The sequence below is a fragment of the Grammomys surdaster genome, unplaced genomic scaffold, assembly GCF_004785775.1.
Source record: "Grammomys surdaster isolate TR1022 unplaced genomic scaffold, NIH_TR_1.0 234, whole genome shotgun sequence".
NCBI lineage: Eukaryota > Metazoa > Chordata > Mammalia > Rodentia > Muridae > Grammomys > Grammomys surdaster.
In genome coordinates this window covers 1,205,323-1,223,212 of record NW_021604679.1, presented here as the reverse complement: position 1 = coordinate 1,223,212, position 17,890 = coordinate 1,205,323, and the positions used below count along the sequence as shown (strand labels likewise).

The 17,890-nt window shown below is 39.4% G+C and overlaps 1 protein-coding gene across 7 annotated transcripts in view; it reads right to left on the bottom strand.

Annotated features, from left to right (window-relative positions):
• The window catches only part of Nek7 (NIMA related kinase 7), a 125,826-nt gene that overhangs the window by 19,311 nt on the left and 88,625 nt on the right, over window positions 1-17,890 (bottom strand). For all 7 annotated transcript variants that reach the window (XM_028773788.1, XM_028773790.1, XM_028773789.1 and 4 more), the window contains 2 exons: window positions 12,154-12,262; window positions 11,253-11,360 (listed from right to left, as the gene is read on the bottom strand). In XM_028773788.1, the coding sequence (XP_028629621.1) occupies window positions 11,253-11,360; window positions 12,154-12,262 (217 nt within the window). The remainder of the gene's footprint in view (window positions 1-11,252; window positions 11,361-12,153; window positions 12,263-17,890) is intronic.

Here is a 17,890-nt window from a genome sequence, read left to right as displayed (position 1 = left end):
AAAGAATGAGGAGCTCCAAACTACACTTTAAATGATGAATTGAGTGGAGAGCAGTGCCCTCCATAGCACTGCTGCTGGGGTCAGTGTGAAGTCACAGACCCAGCACTAAGGTTTTAAACGTAAATGCTGGTTCTTCATCTAAGCAATGATCATCTTCCAACTGTTTCCGCATGTCTTATTGCAAAGGCTTTCTGAGAATATATTACAGCACAAACCCAAGCAAGCTACCCACCTCCTCAACAGCACATCTCCAACAGTCAGCACAGAGTTTTGCATTCTGCAATACTGGCAATGGGCAAATGCATAATCCCTGATGACCAGAGTCCTGAGAGGGAGCTTCCGGATGGAGCCTCTCTCCAACATGTTCCCTGATGTGCCCCAATGCTCTGGACCCACCTGTACTTCAGACTGAGCTGAGCAAAGATGTCCCGCCCCATCACATCACAGACATCCTTACTCCTCCCTTTCAAACAGACAGAACTATGCTTTTAAGGGCTTAAGAGATTTTGCAGTGCATTTGCATGCACTGCTATGTTTTCAACATTTCAACCTAATGGAGACATAATTATTTTCCTAAAATCCTTTCCTTAAACTCCATGGCAGCTGGTTTTGTGTGTGTGTGTGTGTGTGTGTGTATGTGTGTGTGTGTGTGTGATGACTGTTGCCTGAAGAATGTTTTGACTTTTTAAACATCTGTACAAAGCAAGGGAATCGTGGAGTGAGAGGACCAGATACTAAAGCAATCATGCAGACAGCGACATATGGAGGCACCCAAGGCAGCGTGATGCACAACTCTACTTACCTTCCAAGAATTTATGGTTATGGGTAAGATGAGAATGCATTTTGCAAGAGTAGATGCTTACGCCATTTTAACCTCCTGACATGAGGAACAGTGGGTAGGAGATGGATGATTTTTGTTTTTAAATGAAAAGGGTTGGCTTCAGAAGAAAACTGCCAACCACTGAAAATGCTATCTGACCTTTCTTTAATCTATACTAATACTATACTATGAAAATCTTCCAACTGTAAAACTGAAACCCTTTCCTGACACAAGCTGACCTAGCTGTATGAGAAGTGTTGTACGTGGTGCACACTTCATAAAAAGTAAATCCTCCTTAAAGTTTACTCTGAATAAAGTGACTGGTTTTTTCCAAAGTTCCACAGTAAGCTCCACGTGCTATCCCGGAAGCTGTAACTGATGCGGGAACATTTCTTTAGAATGAGCTATACTGCAGAACGTTTTCAAAAAACTTAGCACTTTAATCTCTGTAGACTTGGCCAAAGAGAAAACCTAGCATAAGGAAAGCCACTTCATTATACTATCGGAAGCTGGATTCTATCTTTGTGCTTTTAATCAAGGAGGCAACAGAGGACTGGCCAAAAGCTGGGAATGTGTTTCACCCTTTACCTCCGCCTATGCTCTCTTCTCTTCCTTTATTTATCTAGTGTGCGTGTGTGCATGTGTGTGTGCACACACACACATCACAGTGCACATGTGGAAGTCAGAGGAGAACTTGAAGGAACACATTCTCTCCTTCTACCACGTCGAGTCTTCCGACTGAAGTCACACTGTCAGGCTTGGCTGCAAAAGCACACTTCCCCACTGAGATATGTGGCCTGGTCCCCTAGGCCTAGTTTTTATTCATTTCCTTATCTATGACACGGGATAGTGTGTAAAATGAGCTATCTCTGAGACATGGGTTACTCTTTAATTCAACAGTGCTTCTAAAAAAACTTTTAAAACTCCATATGGAAAATTATATGATTAAAAAAATGATATGGCGCTTTTAAGAGCTGTCCTTTACGTCGGCCAAATGAGAACAGTCTGAGAGAAATAAACCAATTCAGCCCAGAAATGTTTCTTTTTCTCAAAGTCAGACTAATCTGTAGAAGAGAATGCCTTGAACGGTCCTTGCTGGGAAAACTAAAAGACACAAGTCATCTTAACCATAGTTTGATTTAAATACACAAATGAGAGACAAAGCGTTTATTCCCATTTTTTTCCTTTGTACCTATGAGTCAGCCAGAACTGTTGCTGGCAGACTGAATGGAAAGAGACCAAATTTATTTCATTATTATGAGTATAATCTGAGGTCAACATGGGATGTCTAGATCAGTATTTCTTCTGTAAAAAAAAAACATTCAGAAAATAAAATCTGTCATCTGTGAGGCATTCTTGATGACACTTTTGACACCACAGAAGGAAGACTCAGTGGATTTCACTGCTTCCCTGTTCTGGACCCTACACTGTGTGTCCAGCATCCAGAGTCACTGTGTGTGTTATCCGACTGGCTTAACAAATGTTCAGGTGCTACCTGTGGTGCACACCGTTCTAGGTCTGAGAGATAGGAATAAACAGAGCAGATCCTTAATGCTGTGGGGCCACAGTTGAGCCGCACAGAGCTTGTTCCAAGGAGCTGTCTGAGATGCTGTACTTCAATCAGTAAAGAGGCCTGCCAGGTCAGGCAAATTGCCAGAGATAGAAGACTTGCCCTGGCAGCCTGGAATTCAAGTCCATTTAGCCGTCAGTTATTTCATTAAACTGACGACTGTGAACCGTAACTGAAAGTGTTTATACCTCCCCAAACCACAAAAGCAGAGACACGGGCAGGAAAAGCTAGAAATGCAGAGGGCTGCACGTGTAAATTGTACTATGATACAGTACTGTGTTGTTTTAAATAAACACTTGTTATGGTGGCTGAGAGGTTAAATGTGCACAGCTTAAAACAGATAATAGCTTCTTCCCAGAGCAAGTACTTAAGTCGAGAAAGGACTGAAAGTTAAAAATAAACCAGGGGAGGTGGCCTCGAGGACTGGTTGAACATATGCTGTCTCTACTCTCCATAGCACCCCACACAATGCGAGGGGCACAGCAAAGACGGACTCATGGAGAGGAGCCAGAAAAGGTGTGGGGACAACAAGTGCCTGACCACAGGTGGCACCTGGCACCAGACAGGAACCTGTTTTAATGCCTACTTCAGAAACACTAATTTTCTGAGCTGAAATCAGAGGATGCATCACACTTGGAAATAGTGTGGGGAACACGAATGGTAAACTCAAGAGACTCCAGTGTGAAATTCTGGTATCTAGTCCGAACGGCAGGAGTGCATTTACTCTGCCCATGACATCACAGAAACCGGAGAGATGCCTGTCTCCTTTCAAAAGATAAATACGAGTTCAACTGTCCTATGACAACAACAGCAACACAATTGCTCCCTGGAGAGTTCTAGTATTTGCCTGGCATAGACACCAATATTGGTGCAGTCAAGTTAGGTTTTAAAATTGATTTCATTTTAAGATATAGAACAGCCGGGCAGTGGTGGTGCACACCTTTAACCCAGCACTTGGGAGGCAGAGGCAGGTGGATTTCTGAGTTCGAGGCCAGCCTGGTCTACAGAGTGAGTTCCAGGACAGCCAGGACTATACAGAGAAACCCTGTCTCGAAAAACAAACAAACAAACAAACAAACAAAAACCAAAAAAAAAGGTATAGAACAAACACATGTGGCCATTAAATTCATACATGTGCATGCAGAAAAACTCTGTCCATCTTTCCTCTTCTCAGGTCATTATGAAGGCATGCACAACCCCATGCAAACAACAGTTTGTCTACTGATCTGTGCTCTCGCTGAAGCAGGCCAGCAGAGCACTCTGGGTATGTATTAGTAAGCGCACTTCCTTAAACAGCAGATAACCACCTCAACCAAGTATACTGGAGCATGCAAGGTGGTAGGATCTGTATCTCGGATTAATTTTCCTAATTGGGCTTTTCTCTTGTTGCTTTTTTCTCTTTCCCTACATCCCAGAGCATAAGAAGCCTATCCTCTGTTGAAGTGAGAAGCCCACTGTGGCCTGAATAAACATTTTGGAATAACTTTCCACATATCACAAACCTGCCTCACTGGCCCCCTTCTCCCCACAAAAGAACAGAAAAGAAAAAAAAATACTCTATTTCAATAATAATAAAATTAATACTATTAAACCACTTTTCCACTAAAAGCCCTGTCTTTTAGGATGGACTGATGGACAGAATGCGGGTCCTGTGATCCTTCTTCCCAGTGCTGCACTTGCTTGCATTATGTGTCTGGCATAAGAGCACTTTGCAGACATAAAGTTACACTTGTTATCATACAGATTACCTTAGATGACCTGAAAGAGGCACAAGAGTACAGGAGAGATTCCAAGTGGAAGAGAGGGTCATATCATGGCCAAGGAATAGATTCTGTTTCTAGAAGGTGGGAATGGCTTTTAACCAATAGGCAGTTAAGGAAATGGGACCAGAGTTTTAACAGCACCAAAAGGCTTAGTTCTGCCAGGAACCCTAAGTCGACACAAAACTTATGGTGACCTACATCCTGCAGGAGCCTTGCAGGTGGCGTAAAGGTAGCACACTGAGATGAGCCTGGGCATAGGATCTATAAAACTGCCAGATAATACATTTCTATTGTTTCGTCCCACTGTGTTTGTGGTGGTTTGTAAACAGCAACAGTCCTCATGTGATGAAGATTCCTGCATTCCATAACAGAGTGAGAATTTAATTCCATGCACCAAGGATACTCCACCAGACCCACACCAGACACTGAGGGGCACAGCAAATCATACAGGGCTTAAAAATGTGTGATGTCTGAGAGCTCACTGGATCATTCTGTGAAGGTTTTCTTCGTTTGGTTTGGTTTTGTTTTGGTGGGGGAAAAGGGGGGTGGGAGAGCAAGAGAGGCTAATATACTCACTATAGGAAGAGTAACACTTGTTACAGATAAACTGATTTTCCCTAACTCAAGTGAGCTTCTGCTTGGCCATTCACTGACATGAATCTAAGTAATTATCCGTATTTCACAAGTGGGAGAACTAAAGGGAGGCAGAAAACAGTTAACAGATCATGTGACATTTAGTCCAGACTTTTTAAAGCGTGACAAGTAAAAATGTTTATTTTAACTGTGTAGATTGCTCAAACACAGTGATTAGCATAAGGGATAACTGAGAAGCACCAATCCAGAGAACCATCTCCAGGGTCAATACTCAGGGGGACCACAGCAAACCTCTATACTCAGAGTATCCTAGTTTAGAAAGGTGAAAATTCTATAATGTCACACATGACTCCCACTTCATTCCCAACTATTCCCATTAAAAAGTTCATTATTTGTTATCTGGAATAGCTACAATGATGCCACGAAAATAAATACAGCACAGATACAAGACGAAATGAGGCACCTTTCCTTTATCTCTGTCCATTATTCCTGGGCTCTGCTCTTTTGGACACATGGAGAACTGCTTTTCCGGTTCGTTAAGAGGAGACAGGAGACTTGTCCTGGATGATGAAATGTGAGTGGACGTACACTGTGTCATAGTCAAGGCTTTAAAGAGCCAGTTAGTGATCTCCCTGCTCTTTCTCATCATGCAATCCCCAAACCAAATGCTGAACTGAAGATAATACAGGATTGGGGCTGCCTGAAATGCTGTTACTGTGTATGCGTGCGTTCATGTGTGTACACGTGTGTGTCTGTGTACATGTGTGTGAGTGTGTGTCTGTGTGTGTGTGTGTTTTCGGGGAGTAGAGGTAGTACCTGGAACAAGTGCAGGCTTCAAAGTACTCTGGGGTGACATTAAAATATTTTAATGTAAAAATGTTTTATTCTTCAACATAAACTCATCCCCATGAACACATTCAGTTCAACTCACCCTTTTATGCAAAACCTGTCCAGAGCCCCAGCTCCCAGCTTTGTTTTAATTTCCTATTTCTAGAAGAGACATGAGCAATGGAGTGAGAGAAAGCAAACTATGTTCCAGAGTAGACTCACATGCAACGCCACAGCAGACTAGGCTAGTTAATTCCAGATCGAATAGAAAGCTAGAAAACCATAAAATGTGCAAGAAAAATGCCACTAAGTGCTGTTATAATGGGAAATTAAATCTCTGTGAGAATTAAGTCCAAACTAGGAAGCCAAAGACCTACGCACCACCTTCTAAACAGCTCCACTGTGCTTTCCTCAACACCAGAACGGACACACTCATGAGTCTCTGCAGACTGTAGAGAAGCCTCGTGTGTGTCACTCCCCACCTGCGGCAGCACAGGGAATACCACACAGGGCTAAGTTATATCTGACCAACTGAACCGATCAGAGAGTATGTCAGGGGAATGTTTCCAAGTGGAGAAAATGGGAATCAAGGTGCAGAGGAGATAAACATAAACTCCAGAGATCTGGACTCATGGTTTATGAACAGCAGGCTAGGCAACTCATCAACGAATGTGAAACCAATACACCAGCTTGCAATTGGCATTGTTTCAATTGAAATAAAACAAAACGAGGTCAGAACACTCCAGCCGTTTGCAGTACAAAACCTGGCTACATGCAACTTGTGCTTCAGCATACTCAATTCCAGTCCCACGGGATCATGATTTGGTTGGGGGTTACCCTTAAGAAATCTGAAAGCCACTGACCTAGTCAATCAGAAAGCTGGATCAAGAGAGAGCTGTGTCTTCACCATAAATTTTTAAGGATGTGAATAGATACCAGGTTTCCCAACATCTGTTACATCTGTGACATTGACAAACAATATGAAAGAAAAGAAGGCAAACTTCACAGGGATAAGAAGACTATTCTACAACCAGACTCCCAAGACACAGAGCCCTAGCCATATCAATGGCAAAGCAAAAATCAAAGTCCTAAATTCACCTATGAAATAGAGGGGCTTTAAAAGAAGACTGAACCTAGAGAACAGTCCACATTGCAGATCACAGTAGAAATCAACCATCTTCCTGGTCCATAAATACTCAGAAAGGGAAAAAGGAAAGCTCCTGGCACACGGCAAAACTGAAATCAGCTGCGTAGACAACTCTAGACATGCTTGTCCTGAATGAAGCCGAGGACAGACACTCATGGGTGCTATCTTCAACCCAGAGCATGCTGTTCTGTTCATTAAAATCTTGTAAAAACTTGCCTGTGCAGTATGGTAGGATTCACAACAATGCAAATGTCTCCTAAATCTGGCTCCACTCCTCCTTTCCCCTGCTCCAGCAAACTGGAGCTCATCTTGACCTCCTTGTGAGGCTGAGCAGTCACTGTTGAGGTTATGTGACAGTAGCCTCTTTTTCTGATCCTTTGACTGACTGGCCTGCCCCACTTCACACTTGCTAACTATGCTCCCCTCTTCCTTCTTGGCACATCAAATCATCTTACTACTTCCTCAGCTTTGGATATGTGTCACAAAGACAAAGATTTGTCTAAATCTCTCAACTATGGAGTGCAACCTATAGTTTATGGAATCACACAGCTAAAAGCTGAGGCCAAGGAAACCAGGGCAACAGTAAAAAGTTTCTGAAAGCACAACCAAAAGTCAATTCAAATTCAGACCGGAAATGAAACTGAGGAGTTTCTAGCAACCCTTGCCCCCCTCCATGTGGAAGCACAAGACATCCCCTGCAGCCTTTGTTCTGAATATTCAAGCCAATAACATCCCTGTGCTCACCCCTGGCAACCCGAGTGTTGCTGTAGCCTTGGTTCTGGACCCTTAAGTTGTAAATCTAGAACGTGAGTTCCAGAAGCATTAACGAGCCTCATGGTTGAAAGAGCTCCAGAGCTGTGAGCACATAAACCCAGTAGTGTCTAGGATACTGTGGTGTTTCCCATGCTCAGAACAAAGCAGAGGTAGAGGAGGCACAGTTAAGGAGGGAAAATGGAGTCAATCATAAGAATAGGGCATTAGAGACCAGTGAACTCTAAAAGACCCTGAAGGGCTGGGAGGACATTCCTCGAGCAGCAAAGAAAGATCAAACCTGGATGGAAGTAACAAGGAAAGGAACTGAAAGGATAATCACTCCAGTGGGAGTGGCTGACACGATTTAGAAGAGGACAAGAAGCAAACAGGGGTCATTTCCCCAGCCCATCATTACAAAGGGGTTAGAGTCCATGCGAGCGTGGGATGGGGAGTAGAGAAGGCGGATGCTGTGGTTGGGCCAGACAAGGCAATCAAGACTGAGGCCCCAGGGTTTGGCTGTTGAATGAAGGGCTGGACAAGGGTTGGGACCCCCACATCAGATTCTGTATTTGTAATTGCTAACCTCTGTATTCAGGAATTATTAATATCTCTATTATGTTGTCATATTTTTCAGAATAGGTTGTGAGGCTGATTAGAAACATGGTCTTCTCTATGAGTGTCTGCTCCAGAAGGTATAAGGGAAGCCCAGAGCTCACGGCATGCTGAGTAGTTACAAAGATGAAGTTTACACAAAAGCTGCGAAACAAAGGTAAATGAAACAGCCATAGGCTAGCCCATCTCCTCTAGACATTAAAAAATAAAAGATTCCAGGAGGATGTTCTGATTTCTCAACAAATGTGTACATTTTGAGGACGTAGAAATGCTACATGCATAGCTATTCTTCCAAAATCTGAGAGCTTTGCATTTATAAACTAAATTTCTAGAAACAAAACAAAAATAAGTTCCTTGAAAAAGTAAAATTAAATTTGGCTCCACCACAGACTTTACTGTAATACTCAGGTAATTTTCATTTTTCTTTTTCCTTTCTATTAATTCATTTATTATTGTTATGGAGTCTCATGTAAAACAGAATGGCCTAGACATCCCTAGGTAGCAGAGAATGAACTTGAACCTCTGCTCTGCCTGCCTTCCCCACACATCCTGGGAACACAGGCATGCACAGTGCCTCCTGTATTATGAGTTGTTGAGAATAGAATCCAGGTCAGAGTGCATGTTGGACAAGCACTCTGCCAACAAGCTAGATCCTAGGTTTCCATTTTTTAAAAATATTTTTCCCTATGAATTGCATTAGCATCTTATTCACAGTTTCACTAACAGGCCTATTTTAAGCACGCCACAGACTTTACTTATCAGGAAAACAGAAAAATGCATCACTATACAATAAAAAAGTTGCTCTACCATATTTTTATGAGCAAAATAAATTCGTATAGGTAGCCATACACTTAATTACTTCTCATGCTCAACTATTAAAAGCCAACAAATCTGCTTATAATAATAAATGTATATAGCAGAAGAGTAATAGTTCTCTAGAAGTAAAAAATAGGGCCAACCTGCGATAAACAGCTAAAGGTGTGTCAGCACATCTATTCTTGCTCTATAATGTCATATATATATATATATATATATATGTATATATATATGTATATGTATATGTATATGTATATGTATATGTATATGTATATGTATGTATGTATGTATAAAATCAGAGACTATCCTGGAGTCTGCTGGTCCAATGATCATTGACACAAGCTGACGTTCAAACTTCACCAAGTTACTCAGTGCACTTTGTCATGGAAACATGAATTGCACGCCATCAGAATCTTCACTATGCACAAGAGATCAGCAAGAATAAAAGAATTTTTAAAAATTAGAATCCCCCTTCCCAGGATGAAAAACAAAATTACCGAAGAAATTAGTTCATTATGGATTCATCATCAAAGAGCCTTGCTTTTCTCCCTCCCTGGCTGGAGTTTAGAAGTGCCCAGGATTCATTAGAATCATAGCATCAGTATGTGCATATATAACACGACCCTAATGGAGTTGATTTGCTAAATCCTTACTGAATTCTTAAATCTATTAAAATTCACTTTATTCTCCATATCAAATGATTTAGACTGACACATTACCCAAGTCAGGAGAGGTATATATGCTTTTAATCCCTAAATAGAACTTTTGCAAAAAGTAGTAAGCCTCAGACTGAATCCACTTTGAATTGCTCAGATCTGGATTTCAAATTTATAATTAGTTCGGTAAAGCTTGACCACTACAGCCTGCTCAAGAGTGACTGCCAAACAGCATTTAAACAAGACACATGTGTGCACAGGCACATGCGATTAGTGTACATGTAATTATAAGCTAGTGTTTCAAGTGAGTTAACAACAGGGTGTTGTTAGGACACAGCAATCAGATGAGCAGCACAGAGTGGTGGTGTCTTTAGTGTGAAGGGCCATGGCTTCTTCCTAGAAACTGTCTACCACACCTACTGTAAAAATTGTAACTTCCCAAATAAAACTTTATCAAAGTGTTATGCAAATTTACTGATTCCTTATGAAGTTTCAGATCAAAATCTTATACTTGGAAAAGGCAGTGCAGTTATGTGACTGTAAGTATGAAGTGTGAAGGAAACTAACTATTCTAGGACGTCACTGTGGGATTGTATGTTCTCCATAACTAACAACGAAATTCAAGGAAGCGTCAGCATTTCCACCACACTGTACGTAAAGCCAAAGTCTATTCTAGAAACAAAAATATTAATAAATGATAGATTCAGAGGCACATGGAATCTCAGGGACAATGCCAGAAACAAAAGTCGCCAACCCGCTGCTCTCCAGATGCTTAACTGTTTGGTTATTTAGTTTAAATCACTGGTCTTCAATCGTCCATTTAAAAGCCCCTCATTTCACATCTAGAGACTGCTTCCAAAGAATTAATGACTCTCAAGGAAATTACGGTGGCCAAAAATAGACACAACTAAATTAAGGCCAACTTAATTTTGCTTTAATTCTTATTTTAAAAATCATTTCCTGTGTCTTATATGCACTAGAAGGAAAAGGTGACTTGGAGAGTCTCGAGGTACTCCACTTTTAACATAATTTAAAAAAACATTTCTTCTAGGAATTGTTATCGTTTCTGACCCAAAACAATTTTCTTCCCATTGCTAATACAATGTTGGTAGTTATACTAATTCTATTTAGGGTACAAAAGGACATCAAAATAATGTTAACTCTAAAATGAATCAACTGTGGGTATTTCTTCCATTCTATAAAAAGAGATAGTTTTGTTCCTCCTCATTCACTATGATGATCTTTAGGTTTTCTTTCTTATCACAGTTACATGCCCAGTGAATAAATAAACATGTATGAATTATTACCTCTGGCATTTAAAAGAAATTCAGTGAAGACTTCTTCCAAAATACAGTTTTTTGTTAAGTTATCTTACAGCCATTACAAATAAGATAAAAGGAACTCTCCGTGGCAACAGTAAACACCAGGCTTATCAGCATTATTTAAGAAAAAAAAAAAAAAACACAGCACAAACAACAAAACCTCAGGGCCTGCTTGAATTCAAATAGGCAGAAGTTCCAAGCATCATGTAAAAGGTAACAGGGAACTGTGAGCACCTGTCAGGAGCAGCTGATTCCTAGAAGAGTTTTACAAAGACGGCAATCAGCGCCATGAAGCTGCCATGCCTGTTTTAAAGCATGACCAACACAATCACACACGTAACTGACTGAAATAGTGAAATTGTGTCTCTTACCTAAAGAATGTGCAGCTGTGGTTTTGGAGCTGAAAAACCGACCAAGTCCAAGATCTCCAAGTTTGACTACCCCAGTGGCTGTAATGAACACATTAGCTGGTTTTATATCTGTGGATAAATGAAGAGATCAGGTGAGAGATACTGTAAGTTGGGGAATCCGAAAGGAATACGAAATTTCCTTCTGTGGAAGGGTTCAAAATGTCTATTAAATCTGAAAGTCTGAACTGTGAACCACTCATTGTATTTTGAATCATTTTCATATATTTTGAACTTCCCAGTCTAATTAATATTCCAAAGAATATGAATGAAAATTTTAGACACAGAATAAACTTGTACCCTCTTTGTAACAATTTTAAATAACATGCTACTGAAAAGGAATTGGTATATTTACACAAGTTATAAAATCATAGCTTAATATTAATCACATTGTATTTACTGGATGGCTTCAGAAATCATGGCTCCTTAAATAAATTGCTTCAGAATTTCTGACACCCCCAAATGAGTAGATCAGCCCCTTAGTGACTGACTGCATTATCTCTGCCCAGCAACTGGACTGCTCATGAAGACTCCATTAAGGACTGAGGCTGGACACAGAAACAGTCTGGGATGCCACGGTGTACTCGTCTGAAGGAGACACAACAAACCCTCTTCCGTATGCACATGCCCTGCTTTCCGGTAGCTTCACTTTCTTTACCCATAGAACCAGCAAGGTATTTAGAGAAGTCGGGCAAAGCATACTTTCCATTATTTATAATCAAGCAGGGCTTTACTTTAACGCTTATAGTCCCACTAAATTATAATTTAGACATAAATTATCAAAAACAGGTAACGCCGTGGACTGAATGGAAGCTATTTTAAACTTCTTTAAGATAATGCTGCAGATTTCCCATGCTTTTCTTACCTCTATGCATGACTCTTCGAGAATGCATGTGGTCCAGTGCACTGCAGAGTTGAACAAAGTATTTCCAAACGGTTCTCTCAGGAATTAGTCTCTTTTGTTTCTTAAAGTGCTGTTTAAAATATTTTTTTAAAAAAATTAGCGATTCTGAGAATTCAGATTTCTTAAAGTTGAATTCCAGCATTGAGAATCAGTAAGTCAGAAAAATATCAACGTTTATCTCCCCATTATTATTTTTTAAAGTATAATTTTCTATACTAAGATGACTCCAGAAATTTCACTTGACATAATAGCTTACATTTCTTCCTATTTATTCTTAAGCTATAGAACACTGCTACTCTGTAATGTCCAACTACTTAAAAAAATACATCTTTCTAAAATGATTTATCTCACATTTCATTTCAAGAAAGATTATGGTTTTAAAAAATAAAGAAATATTAAAGTAGACTTGCTAAAAGACCGTTCTTACTGAGCATAGGGCTCAGCTGATAGTGTGTGTCTAGCTCACATGAGGCTCTCGGCTCCATCTGTAGCATCACAAAAAACAAGCATAGTGTTACACGCCTGTAATCTTAGCACTTGTGAGACAGAAGCAGGTGAGTCAGAAGTGCAAACCCAGCACTTGGGAGGTAGGTGCCAGAGACCAGAAGGGCAAGCTCATTCTCAGCTAGATAAGGAGTTTGTAGCTAGCCTGGTACATAAGACTTTGTCTTAAAAACCAACAACAAAAAATTGAAATAACAAACAAACAAACAAACAAACAAACAAGCAACAGTTCTGCTTCAGGCAAATGTCTTCACTGTAGAATTCCATTTAAATGTTGAGCTACATTGGTGACCTGAAATACCATAATTTGCTAAAAATTAAGTGATGGTATGAAAGTTTTCATGAGTGTACTCGCTGAACATTACACAACAAACCTGTCCTATGAATGAATGAAGCTACATTCTAGAGTCAGATTATCACAGAAAAGCTGAAGCAAAGGGCTGAGAGTATCAACAGGCTGTAGGAGGAAGTGGTCAAGAGACTGATAGGGAAATTGCTAAAAACAGCTGAAAGCCCACGACTATAGAGTGTCGTCCATTTTCCTCTCTTAAGCCTGTTAGCAGACTGCAAAAGCAGCATACCAAGAACCAAGCTCTCAGCCCCACTGGATATTCTGTATATAAAAATCATTTTTAAAAACAAAAATGCAGTGGGTTTCTTACTGAATAGAACTTATAAATTATCAACATGAAGAAACAGTGCCTTTAAGTAGCTTTTTCTACAAAGCTTTCAAAAAATCTTAACTCTGTGAAGCATATGTACTAACATGTCAAATTTCAAGCCTGTTTTTTTACTGTATTTGAAAACCACATTTGGAAAAGTTCAACCAATTAATTTTTTGGTATTGAACGCAAAGAAACTACATTTGAGAAAGTGAAAAGCCAGCCCTTATGAGTCGCACCTGTGGCCAGCTGAGGGCGGGCTAAAAAAGGCAAAGCTACACAGAAACTACTGGAGCCTTTCCCATCAGCAACAAACAATGCCCCACTTCCACTGTGCCCACTTGCTTTAGGAAGAAAAAAAAATCTGTTTTAAAGAAGTAAGAATACTAGGCTAATTTTCCCTACATAGCACATGGTTGAAAATCAGTTACTTTTTGCAATTTCATTAGCAATGAAATAAATCAGTAACCTATTCTAAATGATGAGGTAATAATAAAAGTATACCACCATCTTTCTAACTATGGAAAAATGTCCATCTTGGGTTTCAATAGGAAGATTTTCTTTTATGCAGACTGTGTCAACATCAGTTTTCACTGGAAGGGAACACTACTGAAAATTCAGTTCTTTACAGGTAATTTTCCTTGAGACTTGGAATGCATCCAATAAAGCCTGTGCATGCACTCCCCCTATGCCACATTAACACATCAGAGGGCTGACTGATGCCAACAGAAAGATGGGCACCAGGTCTCTTCATTCAAAGATACACTGCATCATGCAGACATTAGAACACAGAAGAAAAATGTAATGCTTTAACACAGAGTCTAAGCTCATCATAACCATAATCAACTTAGCAGCTTATTATTTTAAATAATTTTAAAAAACCTAAGACTGTAACATAATTACCTCATTTCCCTGTTCCCTTTCCTCCCTCCAAACCTTCCCATGTACCCTACCCCACCCCCACCCCTTGAATTCTTTCAAATTCATGGCCTCTTCTTCCTTAATTATTGTTGGTACGTGTGTGCATGTGTGTGTTTATTTTTAAATATCATTATTAAAAGACAAAATATAAAAGGGACACTGAAAAACACTGGCCACAAAATGAACATTAGGGTGGAGAAGATAATTGTTTGCATATATTCTTCTCAGATACTGTTTCTTACATAAAAAAAAAAAAAAATGACGAAAACAACCTGACATCAGTTTCATGCTGACCTGGCAAACCTTAGGAATCTCACTGAAGAAGAACATGAAATTGACTATCAAGCAATAAAGTCTGATTACACGACTGGTCTTTCTCAGTTTCTAAACTGTCTCCTTAAATGCTTGGGCTTGTCATATAGTCTTAATGGAGGGCTTCTGCTATTTGAGGAACTAACAGCTACAATGTTGCAAACCTGTCAGTTCTCATGGTGGCACTGTTGCCTTCCTCCTAAAAGAAGGTGAAGAGCAAAGCTACAAAAACCTGACTCATTTTTAATACTGTAAGGTTGACATCAGCAATGCTCAACATACTGATTTACCTGCCTCTAAAACAGTAATTTTTATCCTCTAGCAGGATAGCATTGCTTTTCAAAACTCCTACTTTCTGAACGCTAGATATCCTCTGTAATAATACTTAATTCTGTATTATAAAACATCTAATGCAACCATGTAAGACTTTAAAAAAAGTGCATAAATAACAACTGACATAAGGAAAGTTTCTAGAAATGAATATCAAAGTATTTACATGAAAGATTATGTGTTGTGGCACATTTACCATGTTCATGCTATGAAACACAATGTCTTTAAACTCCAAATAAAATATGTAAATCCTGAGGACAAAAACTGCCACTCAGGTTTAATGGCTCAATTGGATATAATTCTTGCATGGGTTTAACGTTTTTATAAAGCATGCTCACCTTGAGATATTGTATGTACATTCTACCACCATTAACAATATTCATTTTAATTCAATAGAAAAACTAAATGTAATGCAAAGCTAATTGTTATAAACTTAAGCACAAACACGAGATTACATTATTGCTGAAGTGACTTATTGCTTTGAAAGACAGGCTTATACAAGCAGCCCCCATTCTGATTTTAAGAAAATATATCTTAATAGACACCTTTGGTTTTAACTGTAAAGTATCCCGCAGATTGAATGCTTAACACTAAACTCATGCATACATGAGCCCTGGCTAGCTCAGTACTCTTCTTTGAACGTGGAGGAAGCTTGGCTCCTGCATTCCAGACCCTGGAGGCCCGGGTATACTGCTCATGCCTCAGTGTGTAGCTCTAGCATCCTCAAGAAATTTCTGAAAAAGCCTCAGTGAAACTACCCAGCATACATTCCTAACAGAGAAGGAAAATATGATCCTAACTTGAGACAGGTATGAATATCCATGGCATACAAACATATGTCTGTCGCTATACATGCTAATCTTTATAAAGAAAAAAAAACTTTGCAAGGAAACAAACATCTGGTATTCTCAGAGGCAGTGTCATGGACACAGGTACCCATGCTGGTTCTGTATCAGCTACTTGATTTAAGGACCCTTTAACTGTTACCTCAAAGTGTCTTTTTTTGGGGGGGTCAAGGGGCCCCAAAATTATATGGCTTCTTACTGAAACTTACATAACACAACTTTTAGAAATATACTAAGGTGGTTAAATAGTATAAACAACATCAAGAAGTGACCTATGTTAAATATAATGAATCCTACTTGGAATGTTTACATGTGCCTCTAACAATGCTTACCTGTCTCAAGAACAGAATCTCATAATCATATGAGGTTTGACCTTAAGCCAGTCACTCAACAACGATGGTCAATTTCCCTTCTACATTAGACAGAATTTGGGTGTGATTTAACACAGTTCCCTCCACCTCTAAATACTCTTTGTGCCTCAACAATTTCAGCAGCAAATAACACATAAATGTCTGTTAGGCACATTTTCACACTTAAAAACAGGTAAGTTTACAGTCTGTCATATCCTTCGAATCTTCAGTTAGGAAGAACGAAAAAAAAACAGGCTGGTAGATTCTTACAGGGTCACTTAATATATACATGATCACATGTGAGGTGTCGGCAGGTGGAGTTCTCTCCAGCAACTCGTAATTAGGTCAAATATTTACCATCAGCAGGGATGTTGTATTTCCAGACACCTTTGTAATTATAATGCATTTATTTTTATAAAACAATATTTTGCAGTTATTATTGTAAAGAATTGATGGCAGAGATTTGCTACAGAAAAAGCAAACTGTTTCTGAAATTGTAACTGGCTACTTAGTGCAACATTTATTGGGTTTTCTAAGGAAACATTTTCTTCTGAACATATAATAAGGAAGGTCAGACTCAGATGTACAACCACTTGCTCTATACAGGTGTGCGAGAACTTCATGGGTAAAACATCTATCAACTGGAGTTTCAGTCTTACACCAATACACAGTGTGTGAAGACTTTTATTCTTGGTGGTCAGGAAAAGGCTCAGATACTCTGAATTGATTTCTAAGATATAAAGCGTAATGGGCCTGGCAAGTAGGAGGCCACTGAACACGCCCACTAGCATCTCATATTTTACTCACTTTGGTAAAATATTTTCCCACCAAGTCACAATGTTCTTTCATCTATAATATGTCTTCTAAGCATAGGTATATCAGCACCAGGAAAGTTTGTTCAGAATATTTAAAAAAAAAACAGTAAAAAATTTAAAAACACAAGGGAAGGTTCCTGTATCACAAGTAAGTAACTCTTAGAAGAAGCATCTGTTAGTAAGGGAGCTGAAAAATGCTTCTAAGTAGCTCAGAGGTTTTCCATACTGCATAGAATATTCTAGGGAAAGTCAGATTTTTAAAAAGCAGAAGGTGGGCATGACGGCACACACCTACCATGCCAGGAGCTGAGAAGCAGAAATATTTATCTCTTTGTTAATATTAGACCAGGAGACAGTAAGATACAAAGATATTTTAATTTTTACATGGATAAAGAAAACACACAAGAGCCGTAAAACAACAAATCAACAAAAACCTAAATAAAAGAATTTAAGAAGCTGAAAACAAAAGAGTGAATAGGCTCCACTCTTTCAGAGTTCCTGCTAGGACGTGCTTGGTGGTTTGCAAAGGTGGTTCTCATCCAGTGCTATCAACATCTCCCAATGTTAGGAACCACAAACATGGAAAATCATCTTCTCCCTTTCCCAAGTACAACCTTTATACTGGATAAGTAAAAGTGTGTCTTGATATAAAACAATAACCTAACCAAGGCAGTAAGCACGTTTTCTAACTTTTATTCTTCAAGGATAATAATCACCTCAAAACATGGCTGATACTTTAGCTAACTTATCAGTTTGTGATACATTTAATTATGGGATATATTTTACTCCTGCAAATTCCCAAGACATCGTAATATAGTCCCTCTTCCCTTGAATCTGAGGCGAGCTACTGAATGTTATAACATTTATCTCTAAACTGGCTGGGGTGGTACCTGTAATCCAGAATCTATGAGGTGGAGACAGGTAGTGAGTTCAAGGTCACCTTGGGCTACACAGTGCTA